This window comes from Notamacropus eugenii, chromosome 2, assembly GCF_028372415.1.
Source record: "Notamacropus eugenii isolate mMacEug1 chromosome 2, mMacEug1.pri_v2, whole genome shotgun sequence".
NCBI lineage: Eukaryota > Metazoa > Chordata > Mammalia > Diprotodontia > Macropodidae > Notamacropus > Notamacropus eugenii.
In genome coordinates this window covers 344203103-344230879 of record NC_092873.1, presented here as the reverse complement: position 1 = coordinate 344230879, position 27777 = coordinate 344203103, and the positions used below count along the sequence as shown (strand labels likewise).

At 40.7% G+C, this 27777-nt stretch overlaps 1 protein-coding gene across 3 annotated transcripts; it reads left to right on the top strand.

Annotated features, from left to right (window-relative positions):
* The first annotated feature begins 3208 nt into the window (after positions 1-3208).
* Positions 3209-27777, top strand: ACE (angiotensin I converting enzyme). 3 transcript variants are annotated; one of them, XM_072645867.1, is made up of 14 exons: positions 3209-3343; positions 3865-4037; positions 5020-5178; positions 5832-5937; positions 6729-6872; positions 10062-10253; positions 11623-11720; positions 11890-12062; positions 13690-13913; positions 14490-14634; positions 17391-17489; positions 18298-18420; positions 23920-24110; positions 25636-27777. In XM_072645867.1, the coding sequence occupies exons 1-14, from the start codon at positions 3241-3243 to the stop codon at positions 25971-25973; spliced, it is 2268 nt and encodes a 755-aa protein (XP_072501968.1). In that variant the 5' UTR covers positions 3209-3240; the 3' UTR covers positions 25974-27777. The 3 variants fall into 3 exon arrangements, with proteins under 3 accessions (XP_072501968.1, XP_072501967.1, XP_072501966.1); XM_072645866.1 differs by having other exon boundaries at positions 4948-5178; positions 6729-6830; XM_072645865.1 differs by having other exon boundaries at positions 4948-5178.

Genomic DNA, 27777 nt, shown 5'->3' with positions numbered 1-27777 from the left:
GAAGGATGAAATTATCATTAAGGCAAAACAAAAATGTATTAAGCTACTTTATTTTTGTCAGAGAAAGAGTGCCAGCAAATAGATAATAAAAGCTAGCATTGATCTAGCCCTTTAAGGTTTGCAAGTGCTCTACTCAGCTAGGTAGGTGCTATTATCATTTACATTTTACAGATGAGGAAACGGAAGCTGAGGGAAGTTAAAGGACTTGTCCAGGGCCACACAGCTAGTAAGTATTCAAGATGAGATTGGAAGTCAGGTTTTACTGAGTTTAGCGCTGTGCCACCTACACCTCAATAACATAATTCATTCCCAGTCACTAGCAATTAATCAAGTAACAAGCATTTACTAACCACCTACTATGCACCAGACACAGTAGTAGATACTGGGGGTGCAAAAAACTGAAGGACAGAAGTGAAATTGTTCCTATCCTCAAAGAGTTTACAATCTAGCAATAAATAGATAGGTGATGATGATGATAAATATAGAGATAGATGATAGATAGATATAGATATAGATAGATGATTCAGGCACTAGCAGCTGGGGAGATGGGGCAAGTTGGGGGAAGGGGACTGTAACTTCAAGAGAAAGTGATGCTTGAGCTCAGTCTTCGAGGAAGCTGAGGGGTCTAATAGGCAGTTGTGAGGAGTCATTATAGATGTATAGGGTACAGCCAATGAAAAGGGAAAGGAAGGGAAGAAACATTTATTAGACACCTACTAGGTACCAGGCACTATGCTAAGCACTTTACAAATAATATCTCACTTGATGCTCTCAACAACCCTGGGTATTAGGTGTTATTATTATACCCATCTTACAGTCGAGGAAACTGAGGCTGAGAGGTTAAAAGTCTTGTCCAGGATCCCACAGCTAGTAAGTGTCTGAGGCTGGATTTGATCTCAGATGTTCCTGAGTCTAAGCCTGGTGATCTGTGAACTATAGCACCACCTAGCCACCACCTTTGTGTAAAGCAACAAAAATGGGAGATGGAATATAATGTGTGAGAAACATAAAGGTCACTTTGACTTGACTGCCAGTTCATGAAGGAGATTCATTTATAATAAGTTTAGAAAAGTATGATAGGGCCAAGTCTCTTGAATGCCAAACAGAGGAGTTTATATTTGGTCCTCAAGATAATAGATAGTCACCTGAGTTTATTGAGTATGACATAGTCAATCCTGAACTTTAGAAAATTCACTTTGCAAATGTGCAGAGAATGGACTGGAATGATCAGAAAGGCCAGTTAGAAGGTTATTGCAGTAGTCCAGGCAAGAGGTGATGAGGATCTAAGGCCATGGAAAGGGAGTAGAAAGAAGACAGGTGCAAGAAATGTTTAGGAGGTAGAAATAAGATTTGGCAACTGATTGGATATGTAGAGTAATTGAGAGGGAGACACTGAGGATGATACCAAGGTCCCAGAATGGGTGACTGGAGGAACTGATGGCGCCTAGCAGGTGTTCAATAAATATCTACTGAGTTGAACTGTTATAATCATTGTTATTAGAACAGATACCTTTAGAATCTCTGAAGAGCCTTCTGAGGTCTAGCCTTCAGTCTCCCTGACAATTGATCACATAGCTTTTATTTTAAGATCTCCAGAGACAGAGATCTTCTAAGGAAACCCTTTCCACTCTGGGTAGCAGTACTTGTCAAAAAGCTATCCTTATATTAGTCAAATCTGCCTTTCTACAGCGTCTATCCGTTGCTCTGAGGCCAACTAGATGAAGTTCTATTCCTTTCTCAATGTGACAGACCTTCAAATACTTAAAAAAAATAATGATAATAATGATGAGTTAACATTTATATGGCCCTTTAAGGTTTACAAAGTGCTTTATAATATTATTCAATCCCCACAACAGCCCTGTGAGGTAGGTGCTGTTATTATCCCCATTTTACAGATGAAGATGCTTAGGCTAAGAGAGTAACTTGTTCATGATCACGTAAGCTAGTATCGGAGGCAGCACTGGAACTCACCTCAAGTCCAACGCTCTGAAGACAGCTTTTATGACTCTTCTTCTCCCTCAGTTTTCTCTCTTCCCATGGGGCCAGGCTGGATGAAAAGAGAAATTTAAAGACAATGAGACACAGATGTAGGGCTCACTACTTCCCAAGTTCCTAGCACAGTCCTGATTCCAGGTCCTCTCTTATTTCCTGGGAATCTGAGCAGGTATCAGACATATGGCGTATTCTGGCCATCCCTTATGGTTGGTTGTTGTCCTTCATTCTCGAAGAGGACCAAAATGACATCACCATGACAAAGTGAAGTTTCAATGTGTCCAGCTGTGGCTGCTCAGACCAATACGAGCTCAGAATCCTCTACCACAGGCTGGGCATAGATAGTCTGTGTGAATATTTGGGGTGGATATTCCAAATTTGTGCATGCTATGTTTACTTTGTGCTGTCTCCATTCTGCTTTGCTCATAGAGCACAGCATCGTCTCTGATGTGGGCACGCCACGCTGAGCGATCCTGTGCCAATGTCTCCCATGTTGCACAGTCAAATCTGAAGTTCTTGAGAGAGACCTTGAGAGTATCATTAGTAAAATGGTGTAGTGATGTCTTTTGATTCGTGCATAAATTGGATTTATGTGAGGCAGAGTTGCATGAAGTCATCAGCCTCACTCCCTCCTTCAGAGTCGTCATAGTTCAGTGGCAGGACAGAGTCAAGATGGCTGGCAATGGCTCAGGATGCTGTGGATGACCTTGGTGTCTTCGGTGTCTAATCAAGCTCTAAGTGCTCCACGTCACCTGCTTCAGCTGCCTTTTTGGTCATTGGAATAAATTGTTCTCATTCACCCGTTCCACCAGAGGAAGTCTTCACAAGCTTGTGGTTGACACCCCCTAACTCACCAATGGGTTTAAACCTCTTGGTTACCTGCTTTAGCCTGTCTGCCAAAACAGTTTACCGGGGTGTGGCTGCTGTGCATGCTGTAGCTTCTTGGAGAGCTGGGTGAGAACAGGTGGACACCAATGGTGGAAAGAGCCCCACAAAGGGTTCGGTAACTATAACACCAAAGGTACTGGTTCTCCCTGAACACACACACCCCAGCCATCCCTCATAGCCCCTAAGCCAAAGCCCTCCCTTTTCTGTATTGATCTCAACATGGGCAGTGAGCTGGCTCAGAAATTGCTGCCCTATAAGTTCCAGGTTCTTAACTGACTTACGCCTGTGAGGTCACACTGATGCAGTGTGTTCTGATTGGCCAGGAGATAGACATTCTTCCAGTGTGGATGTTCCTTGGCTATGGACAGGCACTGGATTATTTCCCTTGGGTCTTCCATACTTCTATTTTGCTATTGTGGGGAGTTCCTCTCACTGCTCAGGATGGGGAGGACTGAGAATTCAAGTAGGACTAAGGACCAGGAGGGCTGGATAGGGGGTAGAAGGGAAGGTCTGAACAGGACTATCTCCAAAGGCAATGTGGTGTAATGGAAAGAGAACTAGACAGAAGCTCTAGGTTCAAGTCTTAGTATCTCCACTAACTTGGTGAACTTTAGGCAAATCACACCCATTTTCTGGGCCTCAGTTTCTCTCTCTGTAAAGTTAGCAACTAGGTGGCACAATGGATAGAATGTGAGGCCTAGAGTCAGGAAGACTCATCTTCCTGAGTTCAAATCTGGCCTCAGGCACTCACTAGCTGTGTGATCCTGGGCAAATCACTTTGCCCTGTTTGCCTCAGTTTCCTCATCTATAAAACGAGCTGGAGAAGTAAATGGCAAACCACTCTAGTATCTTTGCCAAGAAAACCCCAAAATGGGGTCACAAAGAGTTGGACATGACTGAACAACAAGAAAATAAGGAGATTGGACTAGATGATCTCAAAGGACACGTCCTGTTCTGACCTATTATTCTATCATTCTTCCCTAGGAAGTTATGCCAAAAGTCATCTCGCCTTCCTCCAAAAAGAATCAGAAAATGAGTCAGCGGCAAATAAATTCCTGGAAGAGTATGATCGGACAGCTCAAGCAGTGTGGAATGAGTACATGGTGGCCGTCTGGAATTACAACACCAACATCACTGAGCATAACCGCCGGCAGATGGTGGGCCCCTTTAATCCTTCCCTCCCCCAAACCCAGGCTCTTCCATTCTCTACTCTTTGTGGCATCCATTCCCAAGGGTGTGCCCTATATTTTTACCCTTCATATCAATGTCCCAGTAAGTCTTTGGGTCCCATACACCACTTGCCCCAGGGTGTGAAGGAAATATTTAGCTCCAAATCTGCTAGGATTGTGCCCCACTAAGTTTTCTCTTATCCAGGTTTAAATGCCCTCAGTTCTTTGAGACTTTCCATGGGACTGGGATGGATGAAAAGAGAAATCTAAAGGCAATAGGAAGCAGATGCAGGACTCATTACCTCCCAAGCTCCCAGATTTTTTGAGAGCCAGTCTAGTGTGGTAGAGTAGACTGGACTTGGAGTCAGGAAGACGTGGGTTTGAATCTAATCACCCTCAGATACTTAATAGCTGTGTGACTCTGGCCACTTAACATCCCTATGCTTCAATCAGTTAAGTGAGAGAGTTGAACTCATGGCCTCTAAGGGCCTTCCAAGGCTAAATCTATGTTCCAAGTGCCCTTTTATTGTCTTCTCCAGAGGCAACATGGTGTCTTAGGTGATGTTGGCTTCTTACACTCTAGGATTAAGTACTCAAATAAGGGCTTCTCATTTGAAGCTTCAAGCTTTTCAGTGCCTCTCCAGACTTTGAGACAAGAACTTTTAGCTTTTTTCCATCTGCCTGTGCATCCTGCATCTGAGTTCCCAGGTCCCCTTTCTTATCCAGCTCATAATATTCCTAGACTGGTACCCTTCCAAAGCTGAAAATCCAGGTACTAGAAGGAGGGGAATAAGAGAAAAGCTAGTAGAAACAAGGGTGGGATCAGAGAGGAGGAGGGAGGATGAAGTATCTCTAGAGCTAAATATGGGTACTCCAAGACCCTTTCCTTCCTTGGAAGCTCCCAAGGAGCTCCCCTTTCTTCTCTCCCATGAGACACCTTATGACCTCCTCCTTCCTGGACCCTTCCCAGCTGGAAAAGGACTTCATGATGGCTCAACATACATTGCACTACGGCACAAAGGCTCGCCGCTTTAACACCACCAACTTTAGTGACCTACTACTGAAGCGCATTCTGCAGAAGATGAGGGAAATGGAGAGGGCCAGCCTATCCAAGGATGACCTCAAGGAGGTGATGGGCCCCGGGGCAAGGGCAACTATTCCCAAATTCTTTCTGGGCTGGTCTCTTCAGTGCCAGGCTATTGTAGGGTTCAAACCCTGTTGATGGTCCTGCCCTGACCAAAAGAAGAATGAACAGGGCTCAGTGATACCACTATTGATGATTGGCTCTTTGGAAACAGACAAGTTGAGGGAGCCAGATTGAAGGGTCTAGGAAAAGGGACAGGAAATTGGGAATCCAGAGAAAGTTGAGAAAGTCATAGGCCTATAAAGAGTGATTTAATTTCTGATATTATTCATACTGGTCCCCTGAATAGGGATAAAAAGGAATAGATGTGCATGTGATATCTGACTAGTACCCTCCCTCACTGCCTTCACTTGTCACTGTGGGGTGGAGGCAGCAAAAATTTGTCATTTGTAGGAAACTGCACCCTTCCTCTGAACCTTGAAACAGGGCAGGGGTGGGGAGTGACATAAGGAGGAAGAAGGCATAAAAGGTTCAAGTGATCTTGAGTGCATTCTTCTTGATGTAAGACATAGGGGAAGACTGGAAGTTGGAGGAGTAGGATACACATGTATTTGAGGATGGGGAATGTGAGATACGGAATAAAGAGAAAGGTGAATCCTGCTTAGGGGTAACATCTGTCCTATTCCTTCCACCTCCAGTACAATAAACTCCTAACAAATATGGAGACAATCTACAATGTGGCTGAAGTATGCTTAGAAGAGGGACCTTGCATGTTTCTAGAGTGTGGTGAACCTAAAGACAAAGGTAGAGAGAGGCACAATTCTCCTGCCCTCCCTGTTCTACTCCTGCTCTCTATCAATACACACTCTTCCATCTTTTTACTCTTCTTGTTTCCAAATGGGTTAGATGGGGGAAGTCCAGACACTATCTGAGAGGTATCACTGGTCTCACCTTAACACCCAGGGTTTCAAAGAACAAGGAAAGAAAGGGGTAAGAACAGAACATTATTGATGAAGAGCCCAAGTATCCATGACATGATTAGGGCTAGAGAGGAAAAAACCCTGGAGGCCTTCATCCTTGCCCTTTAGTTCTTAATCTTTTTTGTACCATGAACCCCTTTGGTAGACTAGTGAAGCATGTGGACTCCTCTGAATAATGTTTTTAAATGCATAAAATTAAAATTCTAGGATTACAAAGGTTAGTAAAAATAATTTTTCCTGTCCAAGTTCATGTTCCCTCTGAAATCAATTGATAAGACTCTTGGGGATTCCATGAACTCCAGATTAAGACCCCCCTACTCTAGAATGTGCATTTGCTTACTACCCTGATGCTACCTTTATGGGGTTTCTAGTCTTTCCCTTCATCTTATGTGAACCTAGAGGGAGACTATGAGAAACGATGGAAATTCTGTGGAGACTAGAGGGCAGGGCATAGCAGGGCAAGAGATGGAAATGAGGAGTAGGGAGTCATTTCTTCTCTTTGGTAGAGAAGGTTAGTGAGGTTGGTGTGGGAAGAGGGCCTGGGAAATGGTGGGCAAGGGGTCTAGGGCTGTAGAACCTGGATCTCTGTCACAATCTCTCCCTCCCTGGGATCAGCCCTTACAGAAGTGATGGCCTCCTCCCGGAACTACGATGAACTACTTTGGGCCTGGCAAGGTTGGCGGGATTCTGTGGGCCGGCAGCTCCGCCCCATCTACAGTGAGTATGTGGAGCTCAGCAACAAAGCTGCCAGGCTCAATGGTAAGGCAAATGGAACCTGAATTCCCCACAGTTCTCCAGTGGCCCCTTGGATTCAATACACCCCTAAGTCTCCTCAAAAATTCCTAACTTATTGAGGATGCAACTCTTCAATGGCCCCCTGTTCACCAAGGATATTGATCCCATAAAAGAGAAAGAAAGCTTAGAGATATGTCCTGGAAGAGGGTGGGGTGACTATAGGGGGAAGGAACCCTAGGAAAAGAATTCTAAATTTCCTGATCTCCTTTCCCCAGGTCCTAGAGCTGGGGCAGGAGATAAGATGAGGATTATAATATATATTTATGCAACTTGATACTTTTCAAAGCTTTTTCCCGTTGCTGTTCAGTCATTTAGTTGGGTCCAACTCTTCATGACCCCATGGACCATAACATACCAGGCCCTTCTATCCTCCATTATCTCTCAAAGTCTGTCCAAGTTCATGTTCATTGTTTCCATGACATTATCCATCCATCTCATTTCCAGCTATCCCCTTTTCCTTTTGCATTCAATATTTCCCACCATCAAGATCTTTTTGAATGAATCCTGTCTTTTCATTTGATTTGACCAAAGTATTTAAGCTTCAGCTTCAGTTTTTGACCTTCCAGTGAACGTTTTGAATTAGTTTAAGTATTGACTGATTTGATGTACTTGTTGTTCAAGGGACATTCAAAAGTCTTCTCCAGTACTACAATTCAAAAGTGTCAATTCTGTGGTACTCAGCTTTCATTATAGTCCAACTTTCATAGCCATCATTGCTACTGGAAAACAATAGCTTGGACTAATACAGACCTTTGTCGGCAAAATGATGTCTCTACTTTTTACTATGCTGTTCAGATTTGCCATAGCTTTCCTTCCAAGAAGCAAGAATCTTTTAATTTCATGGCTGCAGTCACCGTCGGCAGTGATCTTTGAGGCCAAGACTATAAAACCTGACACTACTTCCATTTCTCCTCCCTCTATTTGCCAAGAAGTTATGGGACCATTTGCTAAGATCTTAGGGTTTTTTTTTAAATGTTAAGCTTCAAGCTACTCTCCTCTTTCACCCTCATCAAGAGGCTTCTTCACTTTCTTCACTTTCTGCCATCTGAATGGTAACATCTGCATATCTGAGGTTGTTGCTATTTTTCCCAGCAACCTTAGTTCCAGCTTTTGATTCATCCAGCCTGGCATTTTGCATGATATACTCTACATATAAGTTAAATAAATAAGGTGATGTATACTGCCTTGTTGTACTCCCTTTTCAACCTTAAACGAATCAATTGTTCCATGTTCAGTTCTGTTGCTTCTTAGCCCACATACAGGTTCCTCAAGAGACAAGTAAGATGATTTGGTACTCCTGTTTCTTTGAGGACTTGCCACATTTTGTTGTGATCCACACAGGCAAAGGCTTTAAGTCTAGTCAACGAAGCAGATTTTTTTTTTCTGGAACTTCCTTACTTTTCCCATAATCCAGAGAATATTGGCAATTTTGGTCTCTAGTTCCTCTGCCTCTTTGAAAACTAGCCTGCTCTAAAACTCAAATCACAAACCTCTCCCTGGGATTCTCTTCATGCAGCTCTGATCTGGTATCACACCATAACCTATAGGCCTAATACTAATGTTAGATCATCAGCTCTTCAGCGTTGAAAGTATGGTCTTTTGGATCACTTGGACAACTCTAGGTGACATAGTTGTTACTCACACTCAAGAATCCATTCTTAGAGGAATCTTTAGAACCTATTTAGTGCTATATAGGATGATGATTCAAAACAAAACAAAATCAAAACAGCAGCAACAAAAAACAACCAAGTAGAATTCTGTGAGAAATGCTGGAAATGGTTTTAGGACATTTGTAAAAGTTAACGGACTGATTATGTACATGTAGAATTTGAATATAATTTTCTTTGATTGTAAGACAAGCTACACGGTTAAAAATTGTGCTTTGTGTCATGGACATTATTGTAAGTTAATATGATGAATAAAATCAGAATTGGTATTTGTTTATATGTAAAGTCAAAGAAAAGAGTTCTTTTTACAAAAAGAAAAAAGAAAACTGGCCTGCTCTTATGATAATTCTCAATTCACATATTGCTAAAACCTAACTTGTAGGATCTTAAGCATAACCTTGCTGGCATGTGAAATGAGTGCAATTGCTTGGTTGTTTGAATATTCCTTGGCATTGACCTTCTTTAGGATTGGAACATGAACTGGTCTTTTCCAATTTAGTGACCACTGTTGTGTTTTCCAAATTTGTTGGCATATTGAGTTCAAGACCTTAACAACATCATCTTTCAAGGTTTTAGTGACTCACTCAGCTGGAATTCTGTCACCTCCACTAGCCTTATTATTAGCATGCTTCCTAAGGTCCACTTGACTTCATTCTCTATGATATCTGGCTCTAGAACAGTAACCATTGCATCATGGTTATTGATTATCAGTGATGTTAACATCTTTATTGCATAATTCTTTTGTAGATTTTCATCCCTTCTGCTTCTGTTAAATCTATCATTTTGGCTTTCTGTCATGCCCATTTTTGCATGAAACTTTCTCTTAATCTCTCTAATTTTCTTAAAGACACCTCTTGTCTTTCCCATTCTATTGTTTTCTTCTATTTTTTTTGCATTGTTCATTTAAGAAAGCCACCTTATCTTTCCTTGCTGTTCTCTGGAATTCTGCATTCAGTTGGACATATCTTTTTTCTCCTTTCCCTTTCCTTCTTTCCTCAGCTATTTGTAAAGCCACATTGGGCAGTCATTTTGCTTCTTGCTCTTCTTTTTCTTTGGAATGTTTGTTGTTGCTGTACAACATTTGTGAACCTCTGTCCATAGTTCTTGAGACACTCTATCTACCAGATCTAATCCCTTAAAACTATTCATCATCTCTATTTCATATTCATAAGGAACATTATTTAGGTCATAACTGAACTCTTTCCCACCCATCACCTACAATTACAACAATCCTGTGAAGTCATCAGAGCAGCTGTCCCTATTTTTCATATGAATAAACTAGCCTGTGAGAGATTAAATAATTTGACGGAGATTATGCAGCTAGTTAACAGTGTAGAATTGTAATCTAACTCTACTGACTCCTAATGTTCTTCTCTTCCCACTGGAGGATGCTGGAGCTGGGAAGATGGATAGTAGGGGCCTAGAGAAAAAGTCAGGAACCTTTGACCTGAGCTTCCTTTTTCTCTTCCTCTCTTTTCCATCCCAGGTCACACAGATACAGGGGCCTCATGGAGATCAGTATATGAGTCACCCACCTTGGTGAAAGACCTTGAGCAGCTCTACCATGAACTGGTGCCACTCTACCTAAACTTACATGCTTATGTGCGCCGAGCTCTTTACAATCACTATGGATCTCAATATATTAACCTAAAAGGGCCCATTCCTGCCCACCTATTGGGTAAGTTGAAGATAGGAGCAAGGGCAAAGGAATCTGAAGAAGGAGCCAGAGGAATTTCAAAAGAGAGGGAGTATTGCCAGGATACTGAGATGGAGAGTCACAGGAACAAGGGCCTAAGCCTGGTGAATAAATGGAGGTTATCAGAGAGAAGATAAACAGCGTGGTATACTGAAAAGAATACTGGATTTGACGTCAGTGATTCTGGGTTTGAAATTTGACTCCACCACTTACTCCATTTGTGAACTTGGGCAAGTCACTTATCTGCACCTCAGTTTCCTTATCATTAAAATGAAGGAGTTCGACTAGATAGGAGGTTCTGGCATAAACTTTTTTTGTCTCATGGACCCCTCTAGGAGTCTGGTGAAGCTTATGGGCCCCTTCTCAGAATGATACTTTTAAACACATAAAATAAAATATATAGGATCACAAATTAAACCAATTACATTGGTTTACAGTTAGAAAAGTATTTTTTAAAACAAGTTCATGGAGCCCAAGCTAGAGTCCTGGTAAATGACTCTAAGGTTCCTTCCAGCTCTGATATTCTCTGATCCTTTATCAGGCATTGAGGATCAGAACTGGTGGTGACGAGGGTCAGAAAGACCAAGTAATGGAAATTGAGGGGATGTCCATCAAATGGGGAATGGCTGAACAAATTATGACATGATTGTGATGGAATATTATTGTGCTATAAGAAATGATGAGCAGAATGGTTTCAGAAAAATGTGGAAAGACTTACATGAACTGATGCAAAGTGAAGTGAGCAGAACCAGGAGAACATCATACACAGTAACAGCAATATTGTACAATGATTAACTGTGAATGACCTAACTATTCTCAGCAATATATTGGTCCAGGTCAATTACAAAAGACTTAAGATCTATCTCCAAAGAAAGAACTGGTGCAGTCTAGATAAAGATCAAAACATATCTTTTTTTTAAATTTTCTTTATTTTTCTTGGGTTTGGGGTTGTTTTTTTTTTTGGTCTGTGTTTTCTTTTACAACATGATTAATATGGAAATATGTTTTGTATGACTGCACATATATAACCTATATTAAGTAGCTTGCCTTCTTAATGAGGAGGGAGGGAAGGGACAGAGACAATTTGGGACTCAAAATTTAAAAAAAAAAAACAAATGTTAAAAAAATTTTACATGTAATTGGAAAAACATAAAATATTTCAAAGAAAAAGAAAGAACAAAAGACCAGGTAAGAGTGACCAGAAGGATTAGGTAGCAGTGGGGGGAGAAAGGACCTTGTGCTCCTTTTCTTTCCCTAAGGGTAAATAGAAGCATATTTCTCTCCCCATCCCTTCTTATTTCCTTCCTGTCCCCTTCCATGTTATCTTTGGCCCTGTTGCTGCACCTCCTAGGGAACATGTGGGCTCAGTCCTGGACCAACATCATTGACCTAGTCATACCCTTTCCTTCATCCACCAAATTGGATGCCACCATGGCCATGAGGAGCCAGGTAAGTATCCAATTTGACCCTTCCCTTCTCCCGGCTTTGATCTCTATTATACTACCCCTCACACTCCCCCTTTTCTAGCCTGTACCAGTGAATGGAGGAAGGATTAGTTCCTTGTTGCCCTGACGAGCTGGAGAGGGCAGTAACCCATATTCCCTTCTTGGCCTTGTAGAATTGGACACCTTCTAAGATGTTTGAGGAGGCTGACAAATTCTTCCAGTCTCTGGGGCTGCTCCCTGTTCTCCCTGAATTCTGGAACACATCAATGCTGAAGAGGCCTTCAGATAGAAGAAAAGTGGCATGCCAAGCCTCTGCCTGGGACTTCTACAATGGCAAGGACTTCAGGTGCTCATGGAAGAGGGTGGTACTTAGAGGCCAAAGAACAGTGATGTGTGTGCCAGCTTAATTCTGGCATCAGAAGGATCTCTATCTCTCTGTCTGTCTGTCTCTTTCTCTCTTTCTCTCTCTCTCTCCCTTTCTGTCTCTGTCTATCTAGACTCTCTGTCTCTCTGTCTGTCTCTATCTCTCTCTTTCTCTATCTGTCTCTGCCTCTGTCTCTCTCTCCCTCCTCTCTCTCTATCTCTTTCTTTCTGTCTCTGTCTCTCTTTCTCTCTGTCTCTTTGTCTATCATCTTTCTGATAGCTGAATTCAGTCATCTAAACAATGAAAGGCAGTTCAGTGCAGCAGCAAAATAACCGGGCTTATAGTCAAAAGATTTGGGTTCTAGTTCACACTGTGACCTTAAGCAAGTTATTTCCCCTTTTGAAACCTCAGTTTCCCATCTATAACATAAAAAATAGATAAGGTGAGCTCTACCATCCCTCCCAGTCCCAATAGTCTATGATTATGTGATATCAGGGACAGAGACTCCACATTCTTATTTAGTCACTCAACATTTCAGTTGACAGATGAGAAGCTTTTCTCTCTGAGGAACAAAAATCTCTCCTACTTTAATAAAACATCATTTACTTTCATCAACGCATTGTGATTCCAGGTGGAACTAATTGGCATTCCCCTCATAAAAACTCTCCATAGATTAAATGAATGCAAGAAACGCTTTTTTTTTTTTTTAGTATTACCTGTGTGCAGAGCCAAGTGGGGAATACAAAGAAGTATAAGATATGATCATTGAATTTACAGCCAATTTGAGGAAGTGAGATATAGGGACATGAAAGTCTATACCACTGTAGTTATCATAAGATGACATTCACACAAGAGGCATTATAAGACAGTACGTGGTGAATTGTCAAATGAGTTATACATACAGTAAGTGCCATGAATTTAGAGAGACAATAAATGCCACAAGATTAGAGGAGAGAGAAATCCCTGGGTTGGACTATTCATAGGAGGCTTCATGGAGGAGGAGGGCTTGAGTTGGATCTTAAAGGACGGGTAAAGCTCAGGTCCCTAGGTGGTACAGTGGATTCTGGAGTCAGGAAGATTCATCTTCCTGAGTTCAGATCTGGTCTCAGACACTCATGAACTGTGAGACCTTGGACAAGTCACTTAACCCTGTTTGCCTTACTTTCCTCATCTGTAAAATGAGCTGGAGAAGGAAATTGCAAATTATTCCAATATCTTTGCCAAGAAAACTCCAAATGGGGTCACAAGGAGTTGGACAGGACTGAAAACAACTCAACAACCACAACAAAGTCTTAAAGGAAACAATTAAATTACTCACTTACATTTAGGACTTATAGTTAGAAGAGACTTTAAAACCATTTGTTTCAGCCCCTTACTGAGAAGAAATTCACTCAAGTCACCTGGGTGGTAAAAGTCAAAGTCAAGATTCCAAACCATATCTTCTGATTATAAATCCAGTGCTGTACCCTTTTTATCACATCATACTTTCTCTTCTATATTCTGATGAATCCTAGTCATTTTAACTTTTCCACATAAGAAAGATTTCCTTGGTCTCCCTCATTTCCAATGGAACCCTCACTTTCCTCTTTCCTTTTCCCTTTTGCCTCAGGGTAAAGCAGTGCACCAAGGTGAACATGGAAGATCTAATGTCCGTCTTCCATGAGATGGGCCATATCCAATATTTCATGCAGTATAAGAATCTGTCCTTGGTACTCCGAGAAGGTGCCAACCCAGGCTTCCATGAGGCTATAGGGGATGTGATGTCCCTCTCTGTCTCCACCTCCAAGTACCTTCACAACTCAGAGTTGCTGATTGCTGAAGTAGAGGACTATGGTGACTGGAGCTTGTGGGTGGGATGGCTCCTCAGGAAGAGGTCTGGGAAGGGAGGCTTGTGGAGAATGGAGGCTGTGGGTCTTGGGTGGGAAGTTCAAAGGCTTACTAGAGGAAACTAGGTGGGGAAAGGGAGATCAATCATTCAATCAAGTTCCTAGTATGTGCAGACACTGTACTAGCCACTGGGGACACAAAAGGAGTCAAAAGATAGTCTCTACCCTTGAGGACCCTCAAGGAGCTTACAACGTAATGGAGAGAGACAACATGTAAACAGATAGATACACACACACACACATATATTATATGAAAGCTATATACAGGATATATAGGAAATAATTAAAAGAGGGAAAGTACTGGAAGTAAGAAGAGTTAGGAAAGCCTTCCTGTAGAAGGTGAGATGTTAGATAGAATATGGCAGCTCAGAGACCTGGGTTGGGGATCCCTACTAGGGCATTTGAAGATGATATCGTGTTGTCCCTTTGACACTAATAGTTTGTGGTCCTATGACTGAAGGAGGGGAGGTTCTAAGACTTATAGAGCTGCTAAAATGTCTAAGTTCTGCTCTCTTATCTACAGAAAGTGAGATGAATTTCCTTATGCACATAGCATTGGAAAAGATTGCTTTCATCCCCTTCAGCTACCTGGTGGACCAGTTTCGATGGAAGGTCTTTGATGGTCAAATCAACAAGGAATCTTACAATCAGGAATGGTGGAACCTGAGGTCTGGGACTATTCTGATTTTTGGCACCTCAGGGGCTTCTCCTGTGGGGATGGATAGAGAAGCCTCTTAAAGTTTCCTCAGGGGTATGGTCAATTGCCCTAATATTACTGGCTGGTGTGCCCCTTGAATCCCAGTCCACAGTAGTCTCAATATGAGTGTGTGGAGGTAGATGCTATTAAGATCCCCTTTTTATAGTTGAAGAAACTGAGATAGAGAGAGGTTAAGTGACTTGCTGAGGATCACACAGCTAGCAAGTGTTTAAGGCAGGATTTGAACTCAGTTCTTCCTGACTCCATGCCTGGTGCTCTTATTCACTGCACCACCAGTGTAACTGTGCAAATCATTTCCCTTTAGGGGATCTCATTTTCCTCACCTATAAATGAGAGGGTTAGACTCTCTGGCTTTTGAGGCTCTTTCCATTTCCTACTATTCCTCTCTATTACTGTCCAAGTCTTGCCTTGTGAGCGTCTTTCTAAGAAGCCAGTCTGCCTGGGACCCTTCTGCATGAGGAGGTCCCATTTTCTGCCTTAGGCTGTCACTTGGACTATGCAATGGTATAAGGAAGAGATAGTTTATGGCAAAAAAGACTCATGGCCTATTAAATCTGTTCTGCTACTTCTTGGCCATCAGCACTCATTTGAGGAGCACCTGAGATTTCTTCCCATGCCATCCCAAGTCATTCTGCCAGTAAGGCTTGGCCTAAGTAGCAGGCTCTAGTGTCATGTTCCAACTGTGGACAAATAGTAAGCCAAAGAGAGTATGTCCCTACCTCCCTTAAGTCTTCAAACTGCAAAATTAATACAGTTGACATGAATGGAATGGGGAAAACACTGCATTTGGTGGAAATCAATGCTCTATCAATGGCTCTAATACTAGATGCATTGAGATTGTTCCAAATGGGAAATGATCTAAGCAAGGGTATAGAGTTAAGAAAGTTCAAGGTGTGTTACTGAATAAATCACTTTGGCCAGAATAGAAGGTTTGGGCAGGAAGGGGCAGTGTATTAGTGGTAGATAAGGTTGGAGAGATACACTTAAATCTCTCTGAACCTCAGTTTCCTCATCTGTAAAATGAGGCTAATACTTCTGTTATTAACTAGATAGGTTTGTTGGGGAAAGGGGGAGAGGGAAGAATTTTGTAAACATGATGCATAGTAAAAACAAACAAACAACAACAACAAAAACTGATTTCTTCAGCTCAGGGAACTCCCAGTGTAGGAGATCTAGCCATAGACTGTAAACTTTCTATGATTTAATGACTAAGTTTTAGAAAGTTTCCTGAGGAACAGAAATTAAATGACTTCTAACCCAGCTAGTAAGTGTCCAAAGTGTGCTTTGGATAGTCTTTCTGACTCCAGATCCAGCATTCTATCTACTAAGCAGACAGTTCTGAATTTTTTTTAATTTCATGATCCTTTTTACATTTTAAAAAATTATTGAGGGCCCCCTCACAAGAATTTTTGTTTATATAGGTTATTTCTATTAATGTTTACCATATTAGACATTAAAATGTATTGGTATTGTTATGGAAATAGTTTTGACCTCACATAATCCCTCAAAGGGTCTTGGAGACCCCAGGGAGTCCCTGGACCACATTTAAAGAAATTGATATGCTAAGCTACAAAGCTTCTACTTGGAAATCTTCAAACTTTATGTAATTATAAGTTGTTATTTACATAAATTGTTATTATTATCAGTTATTATTAGCTTGCATTTTATAATTGAACATAAAACATTAACATCAGCAATAAGGCGGCAAATATTTTACCTTTTTTTCAGAACTTGGCCTCCTCTGTCCCTTCCTTCTCTGCCCACCAAACACCTCCCCCTATACTTGATCTACTGGAAGGAGCATTAGATTTGGAGTCAAAAGAACTAGGATCAAATACTGGTTCTGCCACTGTGTGATTTTTTTAAGCAATTAGAGTTAAGTGACTTGCCTAGGATCACCCTGCTAGTAAGTGTCAGGTCTTCCTGACTTTTCAGTGCCAATGCTCTATCCACTAGCCGCCCCTCACCTATGTGATTTTAAACAAATTACTTCAGGTTCCTCAGCTTTAAAAGGAGGGTGTTGGAATGCATAGCCCCAAAGATCCTTTTTCACTCTAAGTATATGATTCTATGAACCTACCTCTAGGTTACTCCAGCTGAAAGATCCTTAATTGGTAAATTGAGATAATCAGGATTCTACCTCTGGTTCTGCCAACAGCCCTGGGCGAATTCCTCACAGCTCAGTCTTCCCATCTGTTAGGTGAGGGAGAAAAATACTGTTTGGGGGATCAGATGAAAGAATAAAAGAGACAGGGAGGCATAGTAAATAGAGATAAAGATTCACAGGAAAATGTTCACATTTCACTTCTGACACCCACTGGTTATGTGACCCTCAGTGAGTCATTTAAATTTTCTTAGTCCCAGTTTCTTCATCTATAAAATAATGATCACAGCACCTACCTCACAGGGTGATTATTGTGATGACCAAAGGAGATAAAGTTTCTAAAGTGCTTTGCAAACCTTAAAGCATTTTATAAGTAATAGCTGTTTTATAGTTATCTTTTCATTGTCCTAATTCTCTAACTTTATAAATGGCAGAGCTATGGTTGATCTTCATTAAGTGGAATTTTCCCAGTGAGGAATTCCCTATCAAAACGGAAGCACAATATTGAAAAAAAAAAAAAAAGACAATAGATATGAAATTACTTTGCAAAGTCAAAAGCTACTGCTGTCAACATGATCATTTGTCATATTGTCCCTTGCCAGGTTAAAATATCAGGGAGTATGCCCACCAGTGCCAAGGTCAGAGGAGGACTTTGACCCAGGTTCTAAGTTCCACGTTGCTGGCAATGTACCTTATATCAGGTAAAGTTTTGAGAACTGCGCACAGGAGCCCATAAATCAAACCTTCTGATTAGGTAAACTCCCATGTCGTTCAAGGGCACCAGGATTGCCACTTCCCATTTCTTCTACTGGACACAAATGCCTTCTAGGAGAGGTCCTCCATGGAACCTCCTCTACCTCTTGCAACTAAATCCTACCCTGAGATCCAATTTCTCCTCAGATGGGCAGAATGCTCAGGATATCAGATGGGTCCCAAAATGGGAAAGGGGTTCAAGAAGAAATCCTTAAGTGAACTAAAAATGGCTTTTCCTGCTTCAGAATTTTGCCAAGACTTTCCTTGCTGCTGAGAAGAGGTCAGGGAGGTAGAGGGGAAATATGTGACCAGAAATCAGAGGAAGGGACAATGTCTGCACCAGGAAAGGGCATTTTATAAAGCAACCAGAACCACAAAAGAACATCACATTCAAAACTAGTTATTAAGCTTAATGGTTCATTAAGGCCAACATGATCTCTCCTTGGGGAAAGATGAGCAGCTTCTTGAATATCCTAGCTGGGGAAAATTCCCCATACTCCCCCACTACTTCTCAGGCCAGGTTGGTCCTGGAGTCAGAGTCCCATAGAGGTGTAACCCAAACTAGGGGCAGCATGCCTAGGAAGCTTACTCAGATACTTCTGATGAGCCTGGGTTAAATGGAGGCCATGATGGAGTTTCCAGCCCTACTCAATCCCCCAGGAATCTTTCAAGGCAGCAGAGTAGGCTTCAGGATGGCCCCAGCCTCCAGAGCTCCTTCTTACCTTTTCCCCACCCACTTCTGTCTCCTCTGCTTAGGTACTTTATCAGTTCTGTGATCCAGTTCCAATTCCACGAAGCCCTGTGTCGAGCCTCAGGTTACACGGGTCCCCTGCACAAGTGTAACATCTACAGCTCCCAAGAGGCAGGAAAACTCCTAGGGTGAGCGTGCTCAACTACCTATTTTGATCCTCCAAGCATCTCCAAGACATTCTCTGAAGAGCTGTTCCAATCTTAAGCAGTTGGAACGAATTTATTCACCTTGTAATCCAAGAGTCACGTGATTTCAGAACCATAGAATATGAAATGAAAGGGCCCTTGAGAGTATCTAGTCCAACTTCTCATTTTAAAGTCCAGGAAACTGAGTCAACAGGGTGGGGGAAATCATGTTATCACTCATTAATCATCATCTGTAAACTCAAGATCATCTTGGGCAGCTGGTTGGTATAGTTAGGACATGAACCCAGGTCTACTGGATCCTAGAGCAGGGTCCTTTCCTAGCTCCCTAAATAATGTGTGCATGTAAAACACTTTTTAATATATCCTAAAATCATACTGCCTTATTTTCTTCACAAGGAAATTTCAATGGTGGAAAAAAAAAAAAGAAATTGAATATAGTCAGTTACCAGTCAATAATCTTCAGATTCTCTTCTGTTTTCTTTGTCCCTAACCCAAGCTCTTCTATCCTGTCATTTTAGAGTTGAATTTTTTTTTGTTATTCTTAATTACTGTTCTTACTACTTACTATGTACTAATGTTATTACTATTGATTTTTCTCTTGCTTTGGGTAAAAAAATTTTTTCCCTAATTTATCAAGGTGGTTTTGAATTTCATTCTTATCATGTGAGCATAGTAGTGGTGGTGACAACCACGCCCAATTGTGACATCTACACATTTGATGGCAAAGTCTAGCTTGCTTCATGGGAGTTATCAAGAATGAGTGAAAAGGAGTATGTTCTGGGAATCCTTGACTAATTGCATGACCTTGGACAAGTGTCTGGCATTTGAGAGTAAACATTAAACTAAAACTATCGTCTCATCACAGGGAGAGAGGAGGGTAGCATTTTCTAGTATTAGTATTTCCCTAGTCTTCAGGCTTGCAAATTCAGACCTCTTGCTCCCCTAATCTGTTTGATTCTCTGGAGGTGAAAACTATCTTTTCTGTTACCCTGTATTTTCATGTCCATGCTGCTCAAATCCACCCCTCTGCCCTTCCTTTTTGCTGGTTCCAGAGCTCTGATTTATCATTACAAACTCCTCTTTGTCCTAGATCTCTACTTTTTATACACTTTCTTTTATTATTATTTTTTCCATTTTTATTTTATCTTATTTTTTCTCAATTACATGTAAACAAAAATTTTTAACATTCATTTTTTTTTTTTAATTTTTGAGCTCCAAATTCTTTTCTCCCCTCTGAGGAAGGCAAGCAATTTAATACAGATTATAAATGTGCGGTCATGGAAAACATTTCCATATTTAGGGTTAGAATAGTAAAGTTTTTTTAAAAGTATGCTTCAATCTGCATTCATACGCCATCAGTTCTTTCTCTGTAGAGGGATAGCATTTTCTTTTCATACTCTTCCTGTGCTCTAGCTGATGAAGTTATGTGGTATACTGGATAGAGCACTGGGCCTGGAGGGAAGAAGACCTAAATTCAATTATAATCTCAGACACTTGCTAGTTGTGTCACCCTGGACAAGTCATCTAGCCTCCGTTTAGTTTCTTCAAATGTAAAATGAAAATCACAATAGTACCTACCTCATAGAGTTGTGGTGAGGATCGAATCAATATTTGTAGAGTGTCTGGCACATAGCAGGTGCTTTATAAATGTTTATTCCCTTCCTCCTCGTGTTCAAAGGACTTGTACTCTCTCTGTAAGTCTCTGAATCTCTGTAATGTTCATTGTTTCTCTTACGCCTTCCCCAAAACTCACTAGGTCAAGGGGAGAAGTAGGCGTATTCATTGTTCCTCACTGACAATTCCAGATGTCCTTTCCACCACCATCACTTTCCTCCTCTGAAATTCACTGAGTTTGTCTAGATCACCCTATCCGGGTCCACTATCCTTCCGATCACCCAGGTTTATATTCTCAAAGTCATCCTTGACCTTTCTCTCTCAGGTCCAGTGAATTTCCACATTTTGTCGATAGTACCAACCTAACCTCACTTGCACACATCCTCTTCTCCCCGGACCTCTTCTCTCCTAATTGATCTCCCTATTTCTATTCCCGTTTTCAAATTCTTTGTCCAAGAAGCTTCCAAAACAGTTTTCCCAAGGCACAAGTCTAATGATGTCACTCAGAAACCTTCAAAGGCTCCTCAGTGCTTCAAGGATTGAATACAAACTTCTTAAACCCCTTTACAATCTGGTTCCGTCATGTTTCATACCATTCTACTTCATGAACTCTGTCTCTCAGCCAAGCTAGGCTGTTCCCAGAATGCAACACTCCATCTCCTGTCAATGTGCACTCACAAAGGCTATCCTCCATACCTAAAATGCACTGCTGAACTTTGACTTTTCATGACCCCATTTGGGGTTTTCTTGGCAAAGATATTAGAGTGGTTTATCATTTACTTCTCCAGGTCATTTTATAGATGAGAAAACGGAGGCAAATGCGGTTGACTTGTCCAGCTAGTAAGTGTCTGAGATCCTAGAGGGTGTAGTAGATAGAGCACCTGGCCTGGAATCAGAAGGACCTGAATTCAGATACCTCAGACACTTACTAGCTGTGTGTCCCTGGGCAAGTCACTTAACCCTACTTGCCTCTGTTTCTTCATCTGTAAAATGAGCTGGAGAAGGAAATAGCAAATCACTCTAATATTTCTGCCAAGAAAATCTCAAATATGGTCATGAAGAATCAGACATAACTAAAATGACTGAACCGCAGCATTTAATCCCTCCTATCAAAAAACTTGTCTCCCTTCAAAGTTCAACTTGTGTAAAGCCTAATACCCCCACTTGTTAGTATGTTCAGCTCTGTCTAAGGTCTGTCTCTCTCCCACACTTCATTGTGTATTATACAAGTATTTTGGTACATGTTGTATCCCACCTCCCCAGTAGAATGCCAGACTCTTGAAGACAGAGAGCATTTTGATTGTGAGAGGCAGTTGGGTGGCACAGTGGCTAGAGCGCTGGCCCTGGCATCAGGAAGAGCTGTCTTAAAAAACTTGCTAGCTCTGTGACCCTGGGCAAGTCTCCTACCCTCAATTTCTTTTCCACAAAATAGAGATAATAATAGCACCTATCTCTTGGGGCTGTTTTGATGAGCAAATGATATATTTGTAAAGTACTGCATAAATATAGAAATGCTAGCTGTAATTATTTCTTTTTTGTGTTTGCATCACCAGCACTAGCGCAGAGCCTTGAAAATAGCAAGTGCTTAATACGTGTTTATCAGATTTAATGGAATTCACTTTCCTTCTCTGCCCTTCAGTTTCCTCTCTCTAAAATGAACAGTTCAGACCAGATTGTATTAAAGGCTTCTTCCCGCTCCAACAGTCTGTAGTCATTTCCAGGCTCATAGACTCGAATCCTAGGACTGATGGTTTCATTATCCTCTCCTTTTTTCTATTCTTATCACCCTATTTTTGCTTGTTCTTACCAACAGTTCCCATCTGAGCTTTTCTGAGATTACAGAAATAAAGAAAACAGTATTTTTGCTCTGCCTTTTCACTGTTACCAAGTATGCTTCTCTTACTAATAAATCAACAGCCGGGTATGTTATAAAGCAGAGATAATACTAGCGCTACCTCACACATTGGCTGTGAAGAACAAATGAGATAATGTCTATGAGGCAAACTGAAAAAAGGAGCTCTCCCTACCTATCAGAAGGTTGAAATTCATGGCTTCTCCTTTTTTTTATCAAATATATTTAAGTAATAATAAATTATATTTCAATATTTTCTGTGTTTTTATATCCCAAAGTGTCCTATGCATCTTCTTTCAAGTGTTAGCAGGCATCCCTAGACAATCAAGTTATTCCTGTAAGGATCGAGCCTCATTTCTGAACTCTTTGTCTTTCCCAGTTATCCTCAACTCACTATTGAGTTCTGGGTTTAGTTCGCTTGGCCTGTGGAGACCCTTGGGCCCTTCTTGTAGGTTATTTGTGGTCGCACAGGACTTTATATTTGAACAGTTAGTTTTCTTAGTCCCCTGTGTTTCTTGTAGCACATTAGAAGGATCACTGGCACTGGAATTTGAGAGGATGCTCATCTTGGGGAATGGCTGAAGAAGTTGTAGTATATGAGTATGGTGGAATATTACCGTGCTGTAGAAAATTACGAGCAGGTTGGTTTTTAGGAAAACATAGAAAGATTTGCAAGAAATAATGAAGAGTGAAAAAAGAGCAGTACCAAGAAAACACTGTATACACAGGCAGCAATATTGTTCAAAGAGTAAACGTGAATGATTTCTGAGTTATATGAATATTTAATCAACTACAAAGTACCTATGAAGGAAGATGCTAGCCACCTCCAGAGGAAGAACTGACTTATAGAACTATAGAACTATTGTTCATAGTTTAACATATATATCTGTGTCAAATATTGCTTTCTGTAGTGTAGGGTTGGGAGGTTAGTAGGGAAACAACTTGGAATTCAAATGTAACCAAAAATAATAGCAATAAAGATATTATTTTTAAAAAGAAAAAGAAAAAAAGGATCATTGGAATTGGAGTAGAGGTTAAGGGCACAGGCTCCTCTGTGATTTGGAAAATCTAAATAAAAATTTTTGACCCTCCCTGCTCTACAGAAAAGTCTGAGTTTTTCTTTTTCTTTTATGGGGTGTCTATAATACCTTATTGTAAAATTTGGATTAAGTATTTGGTTATAGCCTATATGTAGGTCAATGTTAAGTAAAAATGCCCTTTCTGTGTCATCTGCTGACCTTCACATGTTGTCTATAGCTTCTGCCAAACTCCCAAAATATTCCCATTTTATTTCTTATGCTAACCTGCAATCTATCAAAACTTTGATGGCCAAAGTCTTGATGTGGACGGGGTAATTGTACATTGAGAGTTGTGGGGGTGGGTGCAGGAAAAAAATGTTAAAGTTTCTTTTGCTGTCCTTTCTCCTTCATAGATGAAGAAATCTGAGCCTAGGGTCTTACATATAGTAAGCACTTTTTAAGTGTTTTTTTAATTGAATTCAGTCAACAAACATTTATTAAGCACATGCCTATTAAGGGATGAGTGTAAAAATACAAAGAATGAAGCAATAGCTACTCTTAAGGTGATTATATTCTAAGGAGGGGGAGAACATGAGTATATAGATAAGGATATATTCAAAAAATATATACATGAAGAATAAATATAAGTAAATATAAAGTAGTTAAAGATAAGATAGTTTGGGATGAGTGAAAGCAGTTTAGGGGCTCAAGAAAGGTTTCACATATGTACTAAGGGAAAGGGATACTTCACAACTCACTGCACTCAGCAATATGTTGATCATGAGGATAATTAATAGTCATTCTTCCTCCCACCCTCCAGTCCAAAGAGCTAAACAGCCCCCTTGTTTCAAAGGGAGACCAGGTGAAAGAGTCAGAGTCAGGGAGTTGGGAAAAGGAGATATTGGCAAGCTGAACCATCTAGGCCAGAGTGTGAAGTGGAGTGGGTGCATGTTGTTCGCCCTAGAATTAACTGATGACAAGACTGTTCCACCCCAGGGATGTCATGAAACTTGGATTCAGCAAGCCATGGCCAGAAGCAATGAAGATGATCACTGGGCAGTATAATATGTCAACAAAACCGCTCAGGAAGTACTTTAAGCCTCTCCTGGACTGGCTTCTTGCTGAGAATGTGCGTCATGAAGAGGTCTTGGGCTGGCCTGAGTTTAGCTGCTTCATCTCTGATGGTGGTACTACTACTATTACTACTACTACTGCTGCTCCTACTGCTGCTACTATTACTAATTCTACTGCTACTACTGCTACTACTACTACTAACTACTATTACTACTACTATTGCTACGGCTGCTAGTTAACATTTATATAGTACCTATTATTTGACAGGTACTTTACAAATATTTTCATATTTGACCTCCACAACAACTCTGGGGAATAGATGCTATTATCTCCATTTATACAGATGAGGAAATTTAAGCAAACAGAGGTTAAGTGACTTACCCAAGCTCACACAACTAGTGTCTGAGGTTTGATTTAAACTTAGGAAAATGAGTCTTCACAACTCCTGGTCCAGTGTAATATCCACTCCACCACTTAACTAATCCTAGTCCAGCTTAGCTTTGCCCCAACCCAAACCCTGCCCCTAATTTTGGGCCTCAATTCTGGCCCAAATTTCAACTCCATAATATATGTTTATGTGATATATATATAAAAATACACATCAGGAGCAGCTAGTGATGCAATCAATAAAGTGCTGGGTATACAGTCAGGAAGACTCATCATTCTAAATTTAGATATGACCTCAGACACTTATTAGCTGTATGACCCTAGGCAAGTCATTTAGCCCTGTTTATTTCAGTTTCTGCATCTGTAAAATGAGCTGGAGAAGGAAATGGCAAAGCACTCCAGTATCGTTGCCAAGAAAAGATGTGACCCCAAATCGGGTCACAAAGAGTTGGACATGACTGAAATGACTGAACAATAAATAACATACATACTCTCTCTCTCTCTCTCTCTCTATATATATATATGTGCATAAATACACATAGGTATATACACACATGCATACACATATATGATACATACAAATATTTTATCTACCAAATATTTCTATAGTCAATACATACTTTATATTAAAAATACTTAAATATGCTTTCTGTATTAAAATATTCTTGTATTTAGTATATTTCATATATACATATATACACATACATATTTCATATATACATATATACACAATAAGTTGATACCAGTTTGAAATGAGAATATATATTTATATACATATACACATATGATACATATATAAACATTTATCTACACACTACTATGTTTAATATATATTTATATATTAAATACAATTTTATATTCTGTATCAAATATATATATGATATTTATATATATACATATACATGTATATATGTATACATGCATATATATCACATATATATACATTCAATAGGTTGATACCATTCTGAAATCAGAATATTTATTTATATTTGTATACACACATATATGTATATATACATAGGGAGTGGGTGCTGAATAGCTATAAGACTAACGAAAGTAGAGATTGTTGGGGGGTGGTCCTGACCATAGTATCCTCCTTCAGCAAGTGTCCTAGGAGGTACTCAAAAAATTCCTTCATTACAACCCATCCATGTCCCTCAGAGACTAATTAGAATGGGAGGAAGAAGGAAGGAGGGAGAGGGGGTTGATTTTTTCTTACTACTTACCCTGGCCTTGCTGTGTTTTTCCTAGGGAAAAGAAAAGTGAGCTTCCTGTTCCTGAAAACGGACAACACTAATGCCGTTGCTGGGCAGTGGGTGCTGCTGACCCTATGTCTGCTCCTAGTTGTGATCATAGCAATTCTACTCTATAAGGTTCTATATGAGGGCAAGATGCCTGATCTAAACAAGAAAGGCACATTTCTGGGGTTCTCCATGAAGATCCAGAATGTTATCAGGAGCCAGTACCTGCTCCTCGGTCTGGACTTATTTCTGCTGATGTCTGTGGTGGTGTTAATAATCTACGTATGCATCCTCAGCTTCAAGAAACCCAGGAACATATATCTCTACAATGAACAAAACAAAATGTAGGCACCTTCATCTTAGACACCAGGAACAAAAGGCTGTCCCAGGGATGCAGACCATATTTATATTCGGGTAGAGGGAGGTCAGAGGTAAAAGGATAAACTGACAGGGGGTGGGGGTGGGGGTGGGGCAGGGAGAAGGCCAAGAGTGAGGGTTGACTTCAGATTGTACAATTGTACCTCTATTTGTGACTATGTAGCTCTGGGTATGGTGGTGATTATGGATGGCTTATGATTATGTATACTCATGTATTACTATGGGGCCCATGACTGTGTGTGCCATTTTATGTGGGAGTGACTGATGGATATGACAGGGTGTATATGAGACTCTATATAGCTATGTGCATGTGTATGACTGTGATACTGTGTGTGAGTGTGTGTATGTGTGCATGTGTGTATTCAAATGTGCCTGAAGCCCCAAGCTTTATCTCCCAATGTCCTTTGGAAACTCAGGTACCTCTGCTCTAGTCATGTTATTGCTCTGTCCACCTCCCAAACCCATACACCCAAAAATCCCTAGGGCTTGGGTCTTCAATTCAGTTGTACTTTGTATTCTCTTGAACTCCAGGAAATCGGCTGGAGGGGAAAGGAGAAAGGTAGTCCTAGGTCAGGAAGGACATTGCTGATGCCCCTCTTTTTTTAAAAAAAAGTAAATATATTATTTACTTTTATTGGCATAATATGTGTGCATTATAGATGTCCCAGTACACTCATCAAAGATATCCCTTCCTTTTTCCTAGCCTGAAAGCCCCTGCAACATAGCAGAATTCTATGTTAGGTCTCACCTAGAAATATGTGGCTCCAGAAGTAGGCTCATATCCCTTTCAACTTCCAAACCTCCTAGAGGCCAAGTACTAAAGAGCCAACCTCAAACCAGAAGAAGTCTAGTGTGTGGGATGGTGAGACCACTACTCAAATTGACTACTCAGAGGTATCTCAAAGTATAAACAGAAAGTCCTTTATTTGGTTCTTGCAAGGACCAGACTTCACCCTCCTCCAAGCAGAATGGAGGAGGGAAAGCAATTTACAGAAGCAGATGCAAGGTTATATAGAAGAAAACCACAAAACCCCCCTACACTTTTGTTCAAGAGCCTGAGTGAGCAGTCTTTATTTCGGAAATAGGGAAATAGGAGTCAGCGAAACTGGGGAGAGGGATGACAGACAGTTTCACAACTTCAAGTTTCCCCATATTATATGATTTTGATAAGCAGTCTTTATTTCGGAAATAGGGAAATAGGAGTCAGCAAAACTGGGGAGAGGGATGACAGACAGTTTCACAACTTCAAGTTTCCCCATATCATATGATTTTGATAAATTGAAACTCAGGCCTTATGTCTGCTTTACTTTAGACTTCGGTCCCTGAGAAGTCTTCACTGACTTATCACATTCAGTCCCTCCTTTTATTTTTATTCCTTTGAAGACTTCTCATGCCATTCCTGGTACATCTGCTCAACTGGGGAATTATCTTTGTTCCCTAGCTCATCCCTTTCCTCCAATTCATGGGGATCCATTCTTGTTCATTCAGAATCGTCATGTTAGTCTTGATAGTAATTATTTTTAATATGGTATCCTGCACTATTCTAGTAATTAATTGCATCATGCAAAGCAGACAGATGGGTAAAAGAATAATGCCGCTTAATGCAATGAGCACAAACCACAGTATTTGTTGCCACCAGCTACCCCCAAACCATGACCATCAGGATGTTTTGAAAGAAGAAAACCAAGTTTGGATGGGAACATGGGCAATCTTTAAAATTCCTGTTTCCACACCTAAATCCAATCAAATATCTCCTCACATTCACTAGGAAATG

What these genes read in the sequence shown, in the direction of transcription:
- ACE (XM_072645865.1), top strand. Translation starts at nt 3,241, where the DNA reads ATGGACAGGCACTGGATTATTTCCCTTGGGTCTTCCATACTTCTATTT. An exon ending in CATTCCTGCCCACCTATTGG is followed by an intron (nt 10,254 to 11,622) that starts GTAAGTTGAAGA and finishes TGCACCTCCTAG; the next exon opens with GGAACATGTGGGCTCAGTCC. An exon ending in GAGGCAGGAAAACTCCTAGG is followed by an intron (nt 18,421 to 23,919) that starts GTGAGCGTGCTC and finishes GTTCCACCCCAG; the next exon opens with GGATGTCATGAAACTTGGAT.